Source organism: Brassica napus, chromosome A2 (assembly GCF_020379485.1).
Source record: "Brassica napus cultivar Da-Ae chromosome A2, Da-Ae, whole genome shotgun sequence".
NCBI lineage: Eukaryota > Viridiplantae > Streptophyta > Magnoliopsida > Brassicales > Brassicaceae > Brassica > Brassica napus.
The window spans coordinates 27,331,037-27,347,253 of record NC_063435.1 but is presented as its reverse complement, the minus strand read 5'-3'; the positions used below and the strand labels follow the sequence as shown (position 1 = coordinate 27,347,253).

The 16,217-nt window shown below is 33.3% G+C and overlaps 4 protein-coding genes across 4 annotated transcripts; 3 read left to right on the top strand and 1 right to left on the bottom strand.

Moving 5' to 3' along the window:
- Positions 1–1,657: 1,657 nt before the first annotated feature.
- Positions 1,658–4,589, top strand: LOC125580882 (myrosinase-like). The gene is made up of 12 exons (XM_048746140.1): positions 1,658–1,885; positions 1,974–2,034; positions 2,116–2,177; positions 2,269–2,344; positions 2,438–2,603; positions 2,733–2,994; positions 3,082–3,197; positions 3,279–3,499; positions 3,622–3,656; positions 3,778–3,892; positions 4,005–4,107; positions 4,201–4,589. The coding sequence occupies exons 1-12, from the start codon at positions 1,709–1,711 to the stop codon at positions 4,451–4,453; spliced, it is 1,647 nt and encodes a 548-aa protein (XP_048602097.1). The 5' UTR covers positions 1,658–1,708; the 3' UTR covers positions 4,454–4,589.
- Positions 4,590–6,470: 1,881 nt separating this feature from the next.
- On the top strand, positions 6,471–7,559 carry LOC125575306 (MADS-box transcription factor PHERES 1-like). The gene has a single exon (XM_013819017.3). It carries the CDS (start codon positions 6,471–6,473, stop codon positions 7,557–7,559), a length of 1,089 nt encoding a protein of 362 aa, XP_013674471.3.
- Positions 7,560–11,162: 3,603 nt separating this feature from the next.
- Positions 11,163–12,766, bottom strand: LOC125585107 (anaphase-promoting complex subunit 11-like). Its single transcript, XM_048753541.1, has 5 exons — positions 12,740–12,766; positions 12,531–12,609; positions 12,059–12,086; positions 11,532–11,650; positions 11,163–11,447 (listed from the first exon to the last, which is right to left on the bottom strand). Exons 1-5 carry the CDS (start codon positions 12,764–12,766, stop codon positions 11,332–11,334), a joined length of 369 nt encoding a protein of 122 aa, XP_048609498.1. The 3' UTR covers positions 11,163–11,331.
- A 1,826-nt stretch (positions 12,767–14,592) lies between these two features.
- On the top strand, positions 14,593–15,669 carry LOC111199421 (agamous-like MADS-box protein AGL80). The gene has a single exon (XM_022689493.2). The coding sequence runs from the start codon at positions 14,940–14,942 to the stop codon at positions 15,588–15,590; it is 651 nt and encodes a 216-aa protein (XP_022545214.1). The 5' UTR covers positions 14,593–14,939; the 3' UTR covers positions 15,591–15,669.
- The last annotated feature ends 548 nt before the right edge of the window (positions 15,670–16,217 follow it).

Here is a 16,217-nt window from a genome sequence, read left to right as displayed (position 1 = left end):
AAAAATATAATTAAAATGTATTTATTTTTACTTAAAGTATAGATTTAAACTATAGATTAATATACAAGTAACTATCTCAGGTGGTATACCCAAACACATGTTCTTAGTGTGGTTGATGGTCAGGAACAGATGCCCCACTCGTGACAGGATCCTCAGTTGGGGATTACAAACAGACCCCCGTTGCCTCCTATGCAATGTTGCTGATGAGTCAATTGCTCATTGTTTCTTTGACTGTAACTTTGCTTGGGATGTTTGGAGAATCATGGCAGCAAAATGTCACTTCGCCTCATCTCGTCAATGGACTGCAATACTTCCCCAAATTAAGAGCCATACTTCAAACAAAGTCCAAAAGACTTTTCTTCTTCTATGTTGGCAGGCGACACTTTATGCGCTCTGAACAGAGAGGAACAATCGACTGCACAATGCTCATTTCACTTCACCAGACGGCCTGGTAGCTCAAATAAAGCTTACGGTAAAAAACAGGATCTCCAGTCTAAGAATCGACAGGCCAAATTTCTCTTCTTCTCTACTTCAGTTATGGTTCTCTACGTGAAACCCATCCAGCTAATTCACTGATTCAAGTTTGTATCTTTTAGATATGTAAGGCCACTTGGCCTACTGAGTTCAATCTCTGTAAAATATTTTCGGTCTCCTGCATTTAAATAGTAAAATCTTTTTCAAAAAAAAGTAACTATCTTATTTATTCAGAAGTCATGGTTTTGTATTTATTCAGAAGTCATGGTTTTTTTATTCTCTATAATAAAACGTATTATTATTTTTATTGAAAATATTTTTATCATTCGTCTCGGTCATACGGCTCTGATTATCTAGAAACGATAGAAAAATGCAAAAAATGTGGTTTGTTTTGGTTTTCTTTAAAAAAAATGCAAATTTTTTTGTCTTTCGTAGAGTCCGGTCTCATGTGATAAAAGCATATATAGAGAGGTAAAAAGACTCAAAACCAAAATAAGATATGCTGTGATTATGAGCGGTGAGGCTCGTGATAAGTGTGGCCTTGGATCAGTGTTAGTCTAGATTCAACACTTGATAATATTTCGATAAAAATCTTCAATAATTTATGTCGTTAATCATGACGAATGTTTGAACATTATTTAATACAACAAATCTTGATGAATGATGATACGTGTCGTTCTAGTTTTGCGCAAACCTTCGATATATACATGCTGCATTCACCACTGTCGACGGATCAATTTGAAGATGTGAGACAATTCGTGTTCCAAGTTGTGTGTTCCAGATATGGAATGTAACAAAAAAAAATTACACTTGAAAACAATATAAATAATATGACAAGAAAATGACACCAGATTTATTTGTCCAAAGACGTGCTTCCGTTCAACTTCATAGGTTATTTCCTAAAATTAACTCTAGGAAAAGTAGCAATAAATCATTAACAATTCATCCCGATAAAAAATGCAACATCTTGTATTTTTTTCCCAATGTAATGGTTGATTGAAGAACAAGGCATGCTAAAAACTGGAAACAAAACAAAAAAAAAACATAATCAATCGGTGAACACTGAGCTAAAGTAAATGATCACACGGGTTTCATCTCAGCTAAACCTCTCCCAAAATATCAGAACACTTAGACAAAGAAAAATGCATACGTCACTCTTCTTTTGGAAGGGCTATATAAACCCTAGATGGTCACAAGGTTCCATTAACACAACACCTACATCAACAGATTAACCATGAAGCTTCTTCATGGACTCGCTTTAGTGTTTCTATTAGCTGGTGCGAGTTGCAAAGCTGATGAAGAAATTACTTGCGAAGAGAACAATCCATTCACATGTAGTAACACTGATATTTTAAGCAGTAAAAACTTCGGAAAAGACTTCATCTTCGGTGTTGCATCTTCTGCTTACCAGGCATGCAACAAATGTTTTTGACGTATCAATAAATACAATTCAAAAATACTAAAATGCAACTTCGCATGGTTGTTTCTTTTCATTTCAGATCGAAGGAGGAAGAGGTCGTGGTGTTAACATTTGGGATGGCTTCAGTCACCGATATCCAGGTACGTCACAGTGTATATATACACATGAGATGAACGTCGGTTTATATGTACATGTATTAATGTATTTGTAACTACTATCAGAGAAATCAGGGTCAGACTTGAAGAATGGAGACACTACTTGTGAGTCCTATACGAGATGGCAGGTTAATACATTGATACTCGTATGATTGAACTATATATGTATAAAAACTATACGTGTGGAATTGACATGTGATTAAAATATGTAAACTGCAGAAAGATGTAGACGTGATGGGCGAACTCAATGCTACTGGCTACAGGTTCTCCTTTGCGTGGTCAAGAATCATTCCAAGTATGTACATGTTATCCATTCGTTTGTATTTTAACTGGGATCATTTAGTTGAAAAAGTACTAATTAATGTACGACATATATATACATGAGCAGAAGGAAAGGTGAGTAGGGGAGTGAACCAAGGAGGTCTTGATTACTACCACAAACTCATAGATGCACTCCTCGAAAAGAATATAACGCCTTTCGTTACCCTCTTTCACTGGGACCTTCCTCAAACACTCCAAGATGAGTATGAAGGTTTCTTGGACCGCCAGATCATGTATGTGCCATGCAGACATATTATATATGAATTTAAGAGATTGATTATAAAATTATTAATAAAAAAGAAGAAGGTTTGGTCTTATTTAATTACATGTATTAACTGAAATAATTATATATTCATATGCAGACAAGATTTCAAAGATTACGCGGATCTATGTTTCAAAGAATTTGGTGGAAAGGTAAAGCACTGGATCACGATCAACCAGTTATACACAGTCCCTACGAGAGGCTATGCGGTCGGAACAGATGCACCCGGTCGATGTTCTCCTATGGTTGATACCAAGCACAGGTGTTACGGTGGAAATTCTTCAACAGAACCCTACATCGTTGCACATAACCAGCTTCTTGCTCATGCCACGGTCGTCGATCTTTACAGGACCAAATACAAGGTGAGTTGTCTCAATACGTGATAAAGATGGTGTAGTGTAATCTAAGATATCTGATTCTAACTTAGTCATATATCACGTAACCAACAGTTCCAAAAAGGGAAGATTGGACCTGTAATGATTACAAGATGGTTTCTTCCATTTGATGAGTCTGATCCTGCCTCCATAGAAGCAGCTGAGAGGATGAACCAATTCTTCCATGGATGGTATATATATATATTTATATTACCAAAAATGTATCAGTATAAATTGTATATATGTATAATGAAAAGATATACATGGATCAGGTACATGGAGCCGCTAACAAAGGGTAGATACCCAGACATCATGAGGCAGATTGTGGGTAGTAGGCTTCCCAACTTCACCGAGGAAGAAGCAGAACTCGTTGCTGGTTCATATGATTTTCTTGGTCTAAACTATTACGTCACCCAATACGCCCAGCCAAAACCTAACCCATATCCTTCAGAGACACACACTGCCATGATGGACGCTGGCGTAAAGCTCACATGTACTAGTCTATTACCACTAATTAGATACAGCCTTTCTATACATATAAATATTCTTTTATCTCCTTTTTGTTGCAACGTACTTTGTGAGTGACCATCTGTTATTTCATCCTTGTGTTTACAGATGATAACTCACGTGGTGAATTTCTTGGTCCACTGGTATATATCAATGATCCACCCCCTAAGATTTGTTTTTCTTTCATTTTTTCAGTTTTCAGTATAACAACCCTAATTATGTTTTTTAATTGATGTGTATATTTATTTACTTCCATTTTCACAGTTCGTTGAAGACAAGGTAAACGGCAACAGCTATTACTACCCAAAAGGCATTTACTACGTAATGGACTACTTCAAAACCAAATACGGAGACCCTTTAATCTATGTCACCGAGAACGGTGAGTTTTACGAACTCTTTTCATTTATACCACATAATAATTATTGTATTTTGATATTAGTCGAAGAAACTGACTTTATTGTGGAATATTTTTAATGTGGCGGTTTATTTAGGATTTAGTACCCCCAGTGAAGAAAACCGTGAGCAGGCTATTGCCGATTACAAGCGAATTGATTATCTCTGCAGTCATTTATGTTTTCTCCGCAAGGTCATCAAGTGAGTGGATGCTACTATAAATGATTTTCTACATCTGTTATATTCTTCTTCTTTCTTGGTAACATTTTTATATATGATTGTTCTTGTTTTCAGGGAGAAGGGTGTCGACGTGAGAGGATACTTCGCATGGGCTCTTGGAGACAATTATGAATTCTGTAAAGGCTTTACCGTCAGATTTGGACTCAGTTACGTTAATTGGGAAGATCTTGACGATAGAAACCTCAAAGAATCTGGCAAATGGTACCAGAGATTCATCAACGGGACCGTCAAGAACGCTGTGAAACAAGATTTCCTCCGCTCAAGCCTCTCTTCCCAGAGTCAGAAGAAGAGGTTCGCTGATGCATGAACACTTTTTCCCCCGGTCAAGATCATCTCCATGTCTCTCACTCTTTCTAGTTGCTCCAAAGATAAGGAGCTTCTTCTACCTATAATAATGTACTAAATAAATATTCTCAATAAAAAGATGATCAGTTACTAATGAATTAAAAAATTGTCTACATCTACATTTTGTCAAGATGATCGAGAGAGAGAGTGAAATAACACAATTTAAACCAAAAACGTCACTTAGACACACATAGAAAATAAATAAATAATTACCCCAAACTAGTTTTGTGTAATAAATATATAAACATCAAACCGATCAGCTTAAATCAACTTAATAAGTTCAACTTTATATACTAGAATAGATTTTCAACATAATAAACAATGACCAAACCTTATACAAACTCAAATCTAGCTACACCAAAGTTCTATCATCCTCAACTGAAATTTAATAGTATTTTACATATGATTTTCCTATCATTCAAATGATTTTATTTTATTTTGGTTCTTATATAATCAAGAAAACCAAAAGAAGCTAAACCTCAGTAATTTATGTTTTATGAATGCTTCCCCATTCTCATATTAAGATCTCGACGACAGAAACCTCAAAGAATCTGGCAAATGGTACCAGAGATTCATTAACGGGACTGTCAAGAATTCTGCGAAACAAGATTTCCTCCGCTCAAGCCTATCTTCCCAGAGTCAGAAGAAGAGGCTTTCTGATGCATGAAACACTTTTTCCCCTCAAGATCATCTCTATGCATGTCTCTCACTCTTTCTACTTGCTCCATACATAAGGAGCTTTTTCCATCTATAATGTACTAAGTAAACAATCTCAATAAAAAGATGATCAATTATTAATGAATAAAATAATTTATCTACAGCTACATTATGACAAGTCAAGAGGACGAGGAAAGAGGGAAAATAACACAATTTAAAACAGAAAACACTCAGAAATCTCAAACTACTCTAGTGTAAAAAAATATATATTGACGGGACGGATTAGCCTAAATTCACTAATTAGTTTAATGAGTGCAACTTATATAATAAAAGGTATCTTCAACATAATAAATAGCAACCAAACCTAATACAAACTCAAAAGTTTCTAACCAAAGTTCTATAATCCTCAACTAAAACTTTATGAGATATTGCATATGATCTTTTTTTAACAAACTACCTTTCATCCAATAAAAGGGAAATACACTCCATCCTGGGAGGAGAGGTTTAGAGTAGCGAAGGAATTTTGTTACTTATATAATCAATAAACCCAAAAGAAGCTAAACCGCAATCCTTTGTTTTTATTTGTTTGTATTTCAACATTGTATTCTACTCTTAAATGATGGAAAATAATATCAAGAATTGAAGTATCAGAAGTTTCTGAAAGAACATGTCATTTCCGGTTTCCTATATTCTTTAAGACTTTTTGCGGATTTCCAAACCAAAAATAAAGACTTGATTAGCCATTTCCGGTTTCTTATAAAGATTCGATTTATCTTGTGTTACACAAGCTATAGTAATTTAATGAGTCTCAAATTTATAATTTTGGTTTAACTAATATAATAAGTTTTTTTCTTTAATTCAGAAAATAAGCATGTTTAGTAGTATTATTAGAATTGTATAAATTTTCCTTTGGATATATCTCTGTAATTTTAGTTCTACTACCTACGCAGCATTAGCTGGCAACATTTTCTTCTAAATTTGCATTGAAATTTACTGTTTCCTTATTGGTTGGTTAAATTGCTTCAACTAAGAGAAACATATCTTGAGTTATACAAATAATATCTAAAGTTACATGATTATTATCTGCTCTATCCAACGATTTCCTGACAACTGTTAATGAGTATATATACATTCTTTTTGTAACTATTATAATTATACATTACTGCAATTTAGCATTAATGATCCCAAAGAAAGTGATAAGACCTGCATACGTAATACCAGCCTCATTACACTATATAAACAAGAGCATTATCAAGTGCCAACATATCTCTATCATTCACCAACACAAAACAATGCCAAGGGGAAGGATAAAAATAGAGCCCATGACTAATAGCACTGCAAGGAACCAAACTTTCAGGAAGAGGAAGAAAGGTTTACTTAAAAAAGCCAACGAGCTGTCGACTCTCTGCGGTGTCAAAGTTTGTGTGGTTATCAACAGCTGCGACAACACGGAGACGGAGTTTTGGCCGTCAAGGGAAGGCGCTGAAGCAGTGCACTCGGCGTTTATGGGTGTTCTGCCGGAGGAACGGTGCAAGAAGATGTACGACCAAGAGAGGCATCTGGAGGAGAGGATCCAGAAGGGACAAGCGAAAGCGATGAGGCTACAAGCGGAGAATCGAGAGATTGAGCTCAGAGAGGTTATGTTCGATCTTTTCAAGGGGGAGACGCTAAAGCCGCATCACTATGATGATCCATGTTTTATTGGAGAACTAAATCATTTTATTGGTGATTATGTCAAAAATCTAAGTCACAGGATCGAGTTCCTCGAGGCGAATGGTGAGCCAGTTCCTCCTAATGTCGCTGCTACAGATGCGTCTGGTCCTTTTGTTGTCGGAACTGAGGGTTTGGTAAGTAACCCTACTGAAGCTTATGATCATATGCGTCAATTTGATGGTATGGATATGAGTGTGAAGGAGGAAGCTCCTGGAGGTTTTAATGATCATGTTCATCATCAGAATATGAATCATCAAGAACCATTTCAATACCAAACTTCTACTAACTTTTATGATCAGACTCAGCCTATGTTTTATGGTTCGAGCCAGGATATGAATATGAATCTTGAAGAACCATTTCAATACCAAACTCCTGCTAACTTTGATGATCAGACTCAGCCTATGTTCTATGGTTCGAGCCAGGATATGTATACAGGTTTGAATCATGATCAGGGACAGAGTTCGAATCAGTATCCAAATTCAAACCAATCGTTCGTGGGTCTTTTGATGGGACAACCTCAGCAGATGAGTGATGGTCAAGATCCTGCAACCGTTGCTTCGATGGATGACAAAAATAATGGCTATCACCAACTACTAATCACCAGTCAGATGCCTCTCACCACCACCGCTGCCGCCGCTGCTGATCTTTCTGGTCATAGGATCAACAATGGTTGGCTAACAAGGTTTGGTTTGGATTGAAGTTTTTGCGTTTGCAATTCTGAATTTTCATATTGTAATGATTAAAGGTTTTCGCCTTTAAATCAGTTATGATTATCAGGCAATGTTGTGTCGTGTACCATATTGTCCTTGAATATTTTATTGTTTTGAATAAAGACTGTTGTTTTTTGATATTAAATCATAAAGAGTAAATTTTTTTTCCTTAAGGCCGTGGAGGAAGAATGCAACAAGCATTTCGAAAAAAAATTATTATCAGACAAACCATTAATCAAGAAATGTGGCCATAAGACAGAAATATAGAGTTAAGTTCAAAAGGAAAAAATAAAGACAGAAATATAGAGTTAGGTGACATGTAATTGCGTATGGATGTAGAATGCTTATTTAAAGATACACCATTATCTTCCCAAAGCCACATGTCATGCAATAAATAATCACTCAGATTATCAAGATAACTATGTCTGATGATATCCATTGTGTATTAATTAAAAAATGCTTCAGTCTTTATTCGAAACAATAAAATCATGAAGTGTGTATTAATTAAAAAAATCTTGTGTATTAATTAAAAAATTATATTCTCTCCATTTCATTTTAATTGTCATATGCACACAGATTAATAGAACACTAGGTTAAGACCCGCGCCTTGCGCGGGATGAACATTATATATATAAATTATTTTATATTTTATATGTTTATAACATATTATGAAATAATAAATATATATTAAATAATTAAAAATTCATTATCTACTACTTATATAATTAAATTGGTGCGAACATATAAAATTTTTTTATAAATCGAAAAAAAAATTTCTATTTTATATGATATATAATTAAATTTAAATGATAGTAACATATATATGGTATATTTTAATATTAATATTTATTAGATGATGATTTTTGCTCATATTGTTTCTTATCATTTGGATCTGTTATAGCAAAAAGTCTAAATTAGTGATAACAAAATTTTCACTGTGGGATTAATGGTTTAAGTAATTTATAATATTTTAAAAAATTAAGTTGTCAATATTTTTTCAAACTTTTTATCAAAAAAATGTTCAAAGTATATTTCAAAATTAAGATATTTATGTATTTTTATATGGCATATAGTTTAATTTAAAATGATACATATATTTATATATCTTTTATTTTTGATACTTATTAAATGAGACTTTCAACTTATATTATTTTTAAATTATTTGTATCATGTCATAACAAAAGTTTTAAATCATAGATCACAAAATTTGAATGTGAAACTTTTAACAATTTTAGTAATTTATACTTGTTTTTAAAAATTTAAAATATAATATATATATATATAATTTTTTTAATTTTTATTATATGGTTACTATGATCGTTTAATTTATTTTAATAGCTTAAAATTAAACAAATATAATTATAATACACACTTATTTTTCTCAAATTTTTATTATTCAAAATTATTAATTGTCATATATACTTTAGCCACATTAGGCAATTCCGTAATCTTATTTAAGGAAATAATAAAGCACATTAATAATGTAATTAATAATATATTTATTGTGGTTTAATAAAAAACTTATTATATATTTAGATGGACCAACCTATTTCTCTAAGGATTCTAAGAATCATTGTAGTGATGACACGTGGGTACAAAAAAATGTTGCAATGCTTCTCAAATAATATATAGGGGATATGATTTCGTATAAAGTTTAACTAGAAAGAAAGAAAGATTTTGAAATTTGAAAACGCTCTCAGACCCGAATATCGAGACTCCCGTTTTGTCATCATCCTCCGACGTCGGTGGAGCTCGTGCTCGCTGGCATCGACCTCTCCTCCCTCCTCTCATGCTCTCTCTTTATCTTTTGTATTTTTTTGGTTCTTCCTCGCTAGTCTTAGATCCATCTCATCCGGGTAGAGCCTCGGTGACCGCTATGGTTTCTAGCCACTTTAGAAAGCTCGCCGGAACTGCTAGTTCAATCAGAGATTCCTGGGATGCTCTCCAGTTTACCACCCTTCACTGCCTTGTTTCTCTAACAAAGACACGGATCTTCTCCTCACCGCCGTGGTATCTAGGATATGCTCCGACCCAGCCAGATCCACCACAATCTCCCGCCTGCTTTCTCCCTCGGGTCTCCGTGGTGACAACAACTTGGTCAAATCTCGTCGCTGCTGCTACCAACAACACCTCAACTCAAACATCTTCTCGAAGGCCTCTTGGCGTCAAAGATCGAAGGTGCTGGCTTTCTCACTACAGATCCATTTCAACAAGATCTGTTTCTCTCAGGGGGAATCCCCTGACCATCTCTCCACCGTTCAACTACATCCACCAGCCTTACCATCCATCATCTATACCGTCTACGCCTTCAGGTCTTGCTCGGGTGCGACCTTTGCCTCTCCGGAAAAGCTTCCGTCAAGCTATGCCTCACGTAACCTCAACAACTGCCGACCAGAGGTCTGAACCGGCGTTCTTCATCTCACCAAATCGAAACTGTTCACTCACCAGGCGATGTACTGAACCCGATGCTCCAATCTATATCACCGGGGTTGCTCTGTCCATATCGAGCGAAACCACAGAGTTATGAGATTGGGTCTATACTTTCTCTCACAATTATTTGTAAAGCTGGTGTCCATTGTAGGTGGGAATCCACTCCGGCATCCAGCCCTGAGCCATCTGTTCGTAAATCTGGCGTCCGATGTAGGTGGAAATCCACTCCGGCGTCCAGTTACGAGCTATCTGTCTGTTTATTTGGCGTCCGATGTAGGTGGGAATCCACTCCGGCATCCAGTTCAGAGCCATCAAAAACTAGTAAGGACTTGTCGGCACACAATCCTCACCTCCTCCTATGTGTTGGAGAATATTTCACTCCCATGTCTCCTTTCTATGAATGGAGAAAAATTTCGGATTCTTTTTCGAGCTTTAGTTTCAGTTTACTCACCGGTTTGTTACCTTGTGGAGCGGTCTGTACGGGGTCTGAAGGTGCAATCGAGAATACTTGGGTTTTTCTCGTTGGTGAGGACTATCTCTCAACGTCACTTGTGACTATCTCTCAACTCTCCGACTTTGTCGTGAAAGTCTTATCGACGCATCTAAGCTTTGTTTTGAATTCGCAGTCAACTTCATATGAAAATTTATTATGCTCAGTTGTACTTCCTAGTGTGTTTTATGAATTGTCTTCGAGAGGATGTTTAATTCTCTCATCGCTTTGTAATCGTTGAATTTGAAGTTAATGAAAATTGTGTTTCAAAAAAAAAAAATGATTTCGTATATTTTCAAATTGAAAACACAATTACGTATACACCTAACCATATTTCAACCAATAGATAAATGAAGTGAATAATCTTATTAATAAATTTTACATTGAAACTCTAAAACAACACTTATTTTGAAACGAAATGTTTTTTCTACAACGACGATTAAATCGAAACGAAGTGAACGACAATTAAATCGAAACGAAGTGAGTATTAAGTATTGTAAAGTTGATAATGGAGTTAAGTTTTCAAACGAGGACTACCATAAAACCTAACGTAATCAACACGTATCGAACTTTCAGTCAACATTTTAGAAGTTAAAATTTACTTGTCTTAATCTCAAGTGACCAAGTAATCATGTCAATTATAATCAGGTTGCCCTATACATGTGCCCGCATAAAATGGACCAAAAACTCTTTGCTACATTTTTTATCGTTAGTTACTTATATATGCATCCATTAACAATCCATCAAGGGTCGTACAAAATTCGGAACAATGATCCAACAAAGATGGAAACCTAGACATTTAATCAAGGCACAACACAAAGGGTCTCTCTTCACTCCTTATTACTCTTTGAATTGCCATTCTCTACGACACATGGGGCAATGAGCTTGACTCGTCTGTGAGTTAACCCATTTCAGTATACAATGAAGATGAAACGAATGGTTGCAAGCTCCCCAAACTGCTCAATAACCATAATGATCAAGGCGTAAGAATATTTAAGGCAGGGGTTTTAATTTTGAAATAGACAAAGAGAGGAACTTACTTAGAGGGCAATCGTCTCCAGGGAGTTTGCAGTCTGGACAACAACCGTCAAATGGCATACGACATATCCCACATGTCTCATCTTGAGCATCCCATGTCCATGACGCAACCGCATGCCACCTACAATGTAAGAGTTCATGTACTGGAATCGAGAATGCATATAATAAACGTAGTAATGGGACAAAGAAACTTACTCTGTTTTTTTTTTTTTTTAAGTCAGGAGACATTGTAGCACTGAGAGTCAAGGAAGAAACAGTTCTTTGAAAATAAAATCCTAAAATTAAGAAACTCTGAGCTAATCTTCGCCTACCCTATATGAACTAGTTGAGAGTTAATAACAAGAATCCTCACCGAAAAAATCTATTAGAAACTCATCAAAATCAGTTAATCAAAACTGAGTTTCATGAAAAGAGAACAGCTTTAGATCTCATGAATCATGAAACCTAAGCTGCATCTTTAAAAAAATCATGTTTTAAACATCAAAGCTTTGGATGCATGATATGCAGAGAAAATGAAGTAGAAGGATACGCAAGATCTTGACTTTCATGTCTTCCTCCTGAAGGAAACAAAAAAAAATCTTACATCAGCTTTACAAACCCACCAAATGAAAAAAAAAAACACAAAGCCAAGCTATGAAGCACTCATACACAACACCAAACAGAGAGATTAACTATAAGATAATAAGAAAAACAAAAAAAAAGAAACATTTTTAAATTAAAACTCACAATTAGCAAAGAGATTACTAATCACAAAGAGTGAATATACATCTCAGCTTCCCCCAAAAGTTCGATAGTTTCAATAGACTACCAATCAAATCCAGAAGAAACAAAGTATAATCTCTGATATTGATTTCTCTCAGACATTTGATCGAACACCTGGTGGACACCAAGATATTTGAGGACTCTAAATCTAAAACTGTAAAGGCTTGATCGTCTGGAAACTTAGTAAGATTGATATCAACGGAACGGAATAAAGCAATCAGAAAATTTCAAAAACTCACCGGCGATGATGGGGAAGCTAACTGCGACAGAGAAGAAGCGGCGAGATTGGGAATGGAAATCAATTATTAAATTATGGGGCTTTATTTAGAATTGGGCTTTATTTGAAACTGGGCTTAGAACCACTAGGTGGGCTCATAATAAGTTATTTTATTTTAAAAATGGTTTTTTTTTTGTTATTATTTTAATACATATTTGTAAGACAAGAAACATTGTATTGATTAGGAATAAAATCCATTCCTATTTTAACTTTAATTCAAGATTATCTACCATATTTTTCTAGATTTCTATACTAAACATATTTATAGCTATTAGATATCAAAATATCTTCTTATTTTTGAATTAGTTATTATAATTCATAGATGACTTATATTTCTTTCATATTTATTTTTCAGCATTTTTCAAAGTTAGCAGATGTGTTTAAATAATTTTATTAATATACATAACAATTATACATATAATGAAATAGAACTAATATATATAATTTTAAAATTATATTTTCATTTGTTTTGAATGTTAATTATTATTATTTTCTGCATTTTATCCGATCATAGCTAAATGTCTAGAGATGTCTTCTATTTTCTATCTTAAAATTTACATAAGTTTTTGGATCTAAATATAATATTTTTGTTTGTATTCTTTTTCATTAATTTTAAATAGTAATAAAAATTTATACAGAATTACTTTTAAGTTGACTTATTTTGATTCAAAAACTCACCGGCGATGATGGAAAAGTGAACTGCGACAGACAAGAGAAAAGTGCGGCGAGATAGGAATCGAAATCAATGATCAAATTATGAGGTTTTATTTGAATTGGGCTTTGTAAATTGGGCTTAAGATCCATATGTGGGCTCTTTAATGATAACAAATAAGTTTTTTTAATTAAAAACTTATTCAAGTCAAGGAATTGGTCAAAATGTTTCCTTTTGTTATTATTTTAATTATCTTTTTATTAGGAAAAAAATCCCTTTCTATTTTAGTTTTTATTCAAGACTATCTACCATATTTTTCTAGATTTCTATACTAAGCATATTTATAGCTATTAGATATCAAAATTCTTCTTATTTTTTAATTAGTTATTATCTATATATTTTCTTGTTAAATTCATCGATTTACATTTCTTTCATATTTGTTTTTTCAGCATTTTCAAAGTTAGAAGCTGTGTTTAAATAATTTTATTAACATACATATAAATTAAGAACTAATATATATAATTTTAAAATTATATTTTCATTTTTTTGAATGTTAATTATTATTATAGTTTTTTTGCATTTTATCCAATCATAGCTAAATGTCTACAGGTGTCTTCTATTTTTCTATCTTAAAGTTTATATAAATTTGTGGATCTAAATATCATATTTTTGTTTGTATTTTTTTATTGATTTTAAATAGTTATGAAAAATTATACATAATTATTTTTAAATTGACTTATTTTGATTCGAAAGCAGAATAAAATCTAAAATATATATTTTAATCGTTAAACTTTTTTGACGTATTTTTAATTAAGTTTCTAACATTATTGTTGTCCAATAAGTTTTTATTTTGCTAGATACAAATGTGTAAGTATCATAAAAAAATTTAAAAAAAAAATAAAACTTAAAATAAGGAAAAGTATTAACCCCGCGTGTGGTCACCGTCAATTAACATGGGGTAAAATTGGCGGCCCTCTGGGATGCCTTCGGCGGCGGTGTCATTAAGCACTAGTCAGATTCCGTAAGGTGTTTGGATATCCGGATCATAAAAAAAATTCTTTTCATTTTCATAACCACTTCATTATTTTGATTACTGTATTACACTAACTTCGACATATTTTAAATTGATAAAAGCAAAATTATAGATTTGAATAATAGAATTATTTTTATTGTTTTTTTCTACTCACTTTTTACTTTATTTTAACTTTTATTTTCATAAACTTCTAAATCTGATATAAAAATATTATTCGATTTTCTTACTGTTTATAATTGATAATATCTAATAATTTTTATTTCTGCTATATGTATGCATATTTTATATATAATATATTCTTACAAAAATATAGATATAGATATGTTCTAAATATATCTAAATCATATTTCTCCTAAATTATGAAAAATAATTTTAACTGCATCCACTTGCCAGTCATAATTCATAACCAGATACTTGTTAATACAAGTATTGGTCCTTATCATGAAAGTTTGGCTATGAAAATGTAACTATACTCCAAAACTGAATGACTTCCTCCAAAAAAAATTTGCATTCAGATATAATATCCCTGAAATGGTATGATATTCATATGTAGATAAATATGTTTAGATTTAGATAATATACATCCATTTAAAATAATTCAAACATTGATATGTATATATAAACAATACTCCATTGTTATCAAATTATAATATACACAAGAAAAAGAAAAAAACAAAGAGTTAATCATGACAAGACAAAAGGTGAAGATGGCTTTCATAGAAAATGAGTCCTCAAGAAAAGCAACATACAAGAAAAGAAAGAGAGGTATCTTGAAGAAAGCCAACGAGTTAGCAACTCTCTGTGGCGTCCCAGTTGGTGTAATCATCGACAGTCCATACGACTTGACCCCGGAGGTGTGGCCATCGAGAGAAGATATGGACAATGTTCTGTCCCAGTTGCAGAGGTTGCCGGTGATGGACAGGACCAAGAAGATGCTGAACCAAGAGTCTTATCTTAAACAGAGTATCTCCAAAGCATCTGAGACATGTAAGAAGCTGACCAAAGAGAACAAAGAGTTGGAGATGAAAGAGGTAATGTTTGATTGTCTTAGTGGCAAGACTTCACCATCTCGTATTGAGAAAAATGATCTTGGTGCTTGTGGTAATGTCATTGAGCAGTACCTAAGAAATCTTAATCGTAGGATTGAGATTCTTAGTAAGAACGACGGAGCGTCTTCTTCATCTGTTCATGTTGTTGCTTCAACATCTGTTGCCATGCCTATAGTTGAGTTGGGTTCTTCTTCAACCGCATTTTGCGATATGATTCGTCAACAGCAGATTCAAAGTAATATGAATCAGAACGTTGGGAGCTTGGATCTGAATCAGCAACAGTGGTGAGCATTGGTGAACATCCTTAGAGGTCTCTCTGACCATGTTTCTGTTTCGTCAAGCTATCAATAAAAATATATTTAAGCATTTTTTTTTGTTTTATACATGTATTCAATATTCATTGCTTTTAAACGTAATGCATTTTATCTTTAATGAAATTTCATTTTCTCAAGTTCTAGTTCTTTGGTAAGAACCTAAATTATGTGAATTTAAATTTCAATGGTGAAACAAGAAAATACTAACACAATCCAGTTAATAGGCTATATGTCTTGATGTGTCTAGTTGATTAACTTCTTATTACTCCTTAACCAAGTACATATATACTTGAAAGTTAAAACTATTTACAGCCTAAAAAACATCAAAATAATACGTGTTAAATTAAATAAATATAGACCATATTTTTGTCTAATACGAAACTTTTGAATATTACGTCTTAAATCAAATAAATATATTTAAGCATTTTGTCTTTTCGTTACATGTATTCATTGCTTTGACATGTAATGTAATTTATCTTTAATGGCATTTCCATTTTCGCAAGAACATGAATTATGTGAATTTAATTTCCAATGGTGAAACAACACAGTACACAATCTAATTAATATGATATATCTCTTGAATTGTCTAGTTTATTAACTT

Coding starts and splice junctions, on each gene's coding strand:
- LOC125580882 (XM_048746140.1), top strand. CDS start 1,709: ATGAAGCTTCTTCATGGACTCGCTTTAGTGTTTCTATTAGCTGGTGCG. Junction 3,893..4,004: donor AATCTATGTCACCGAGAACG/GTGAGTTTTACG, acceptor CGGTTTATTTAG/GATTTAGTACCCCCAGTGAA. Junction 4,108..4,200: donor TTTCTCCGCAAGGTCATCAA/GTGAGTGGATGC, acceptor TCTTGTTTTCAG/GGAGAAGGGTGTCGACGTGA.
- LOC125575306 (XM_013819017.3), top strand. CDS start 6,471: ATGACTAATAGCACTGCAAGGAACCAAACTTTCAGGAAGAGGAAGAAA.
- LOC125585107 (XM_048753541.1), bottom strand. CDS start 12,766: ATGGATTTTATTCCTAATCAATACAAT. Junction 12,610..12,739: donor TTATTCCTAATCAATACAAT/GTTTCTTGTCTT, acceptor TTCTAAATAAAG/CCCCATAATTTAATAATTGA. Junction 11,651..12,058: donor CATGAAAGTCAAGATCTTGC/GTATCCTTCTAC, acceptor CTTACATTGTAG/GTGGCATGCGGTTGCGTCAT.
- LOC111199421 (XM_022689493.2), top strand. CDS start 14,940: ATGACAAGACAAAAGGTGAAGATGGCTTTCATAGAAAATGAGTCCTCA.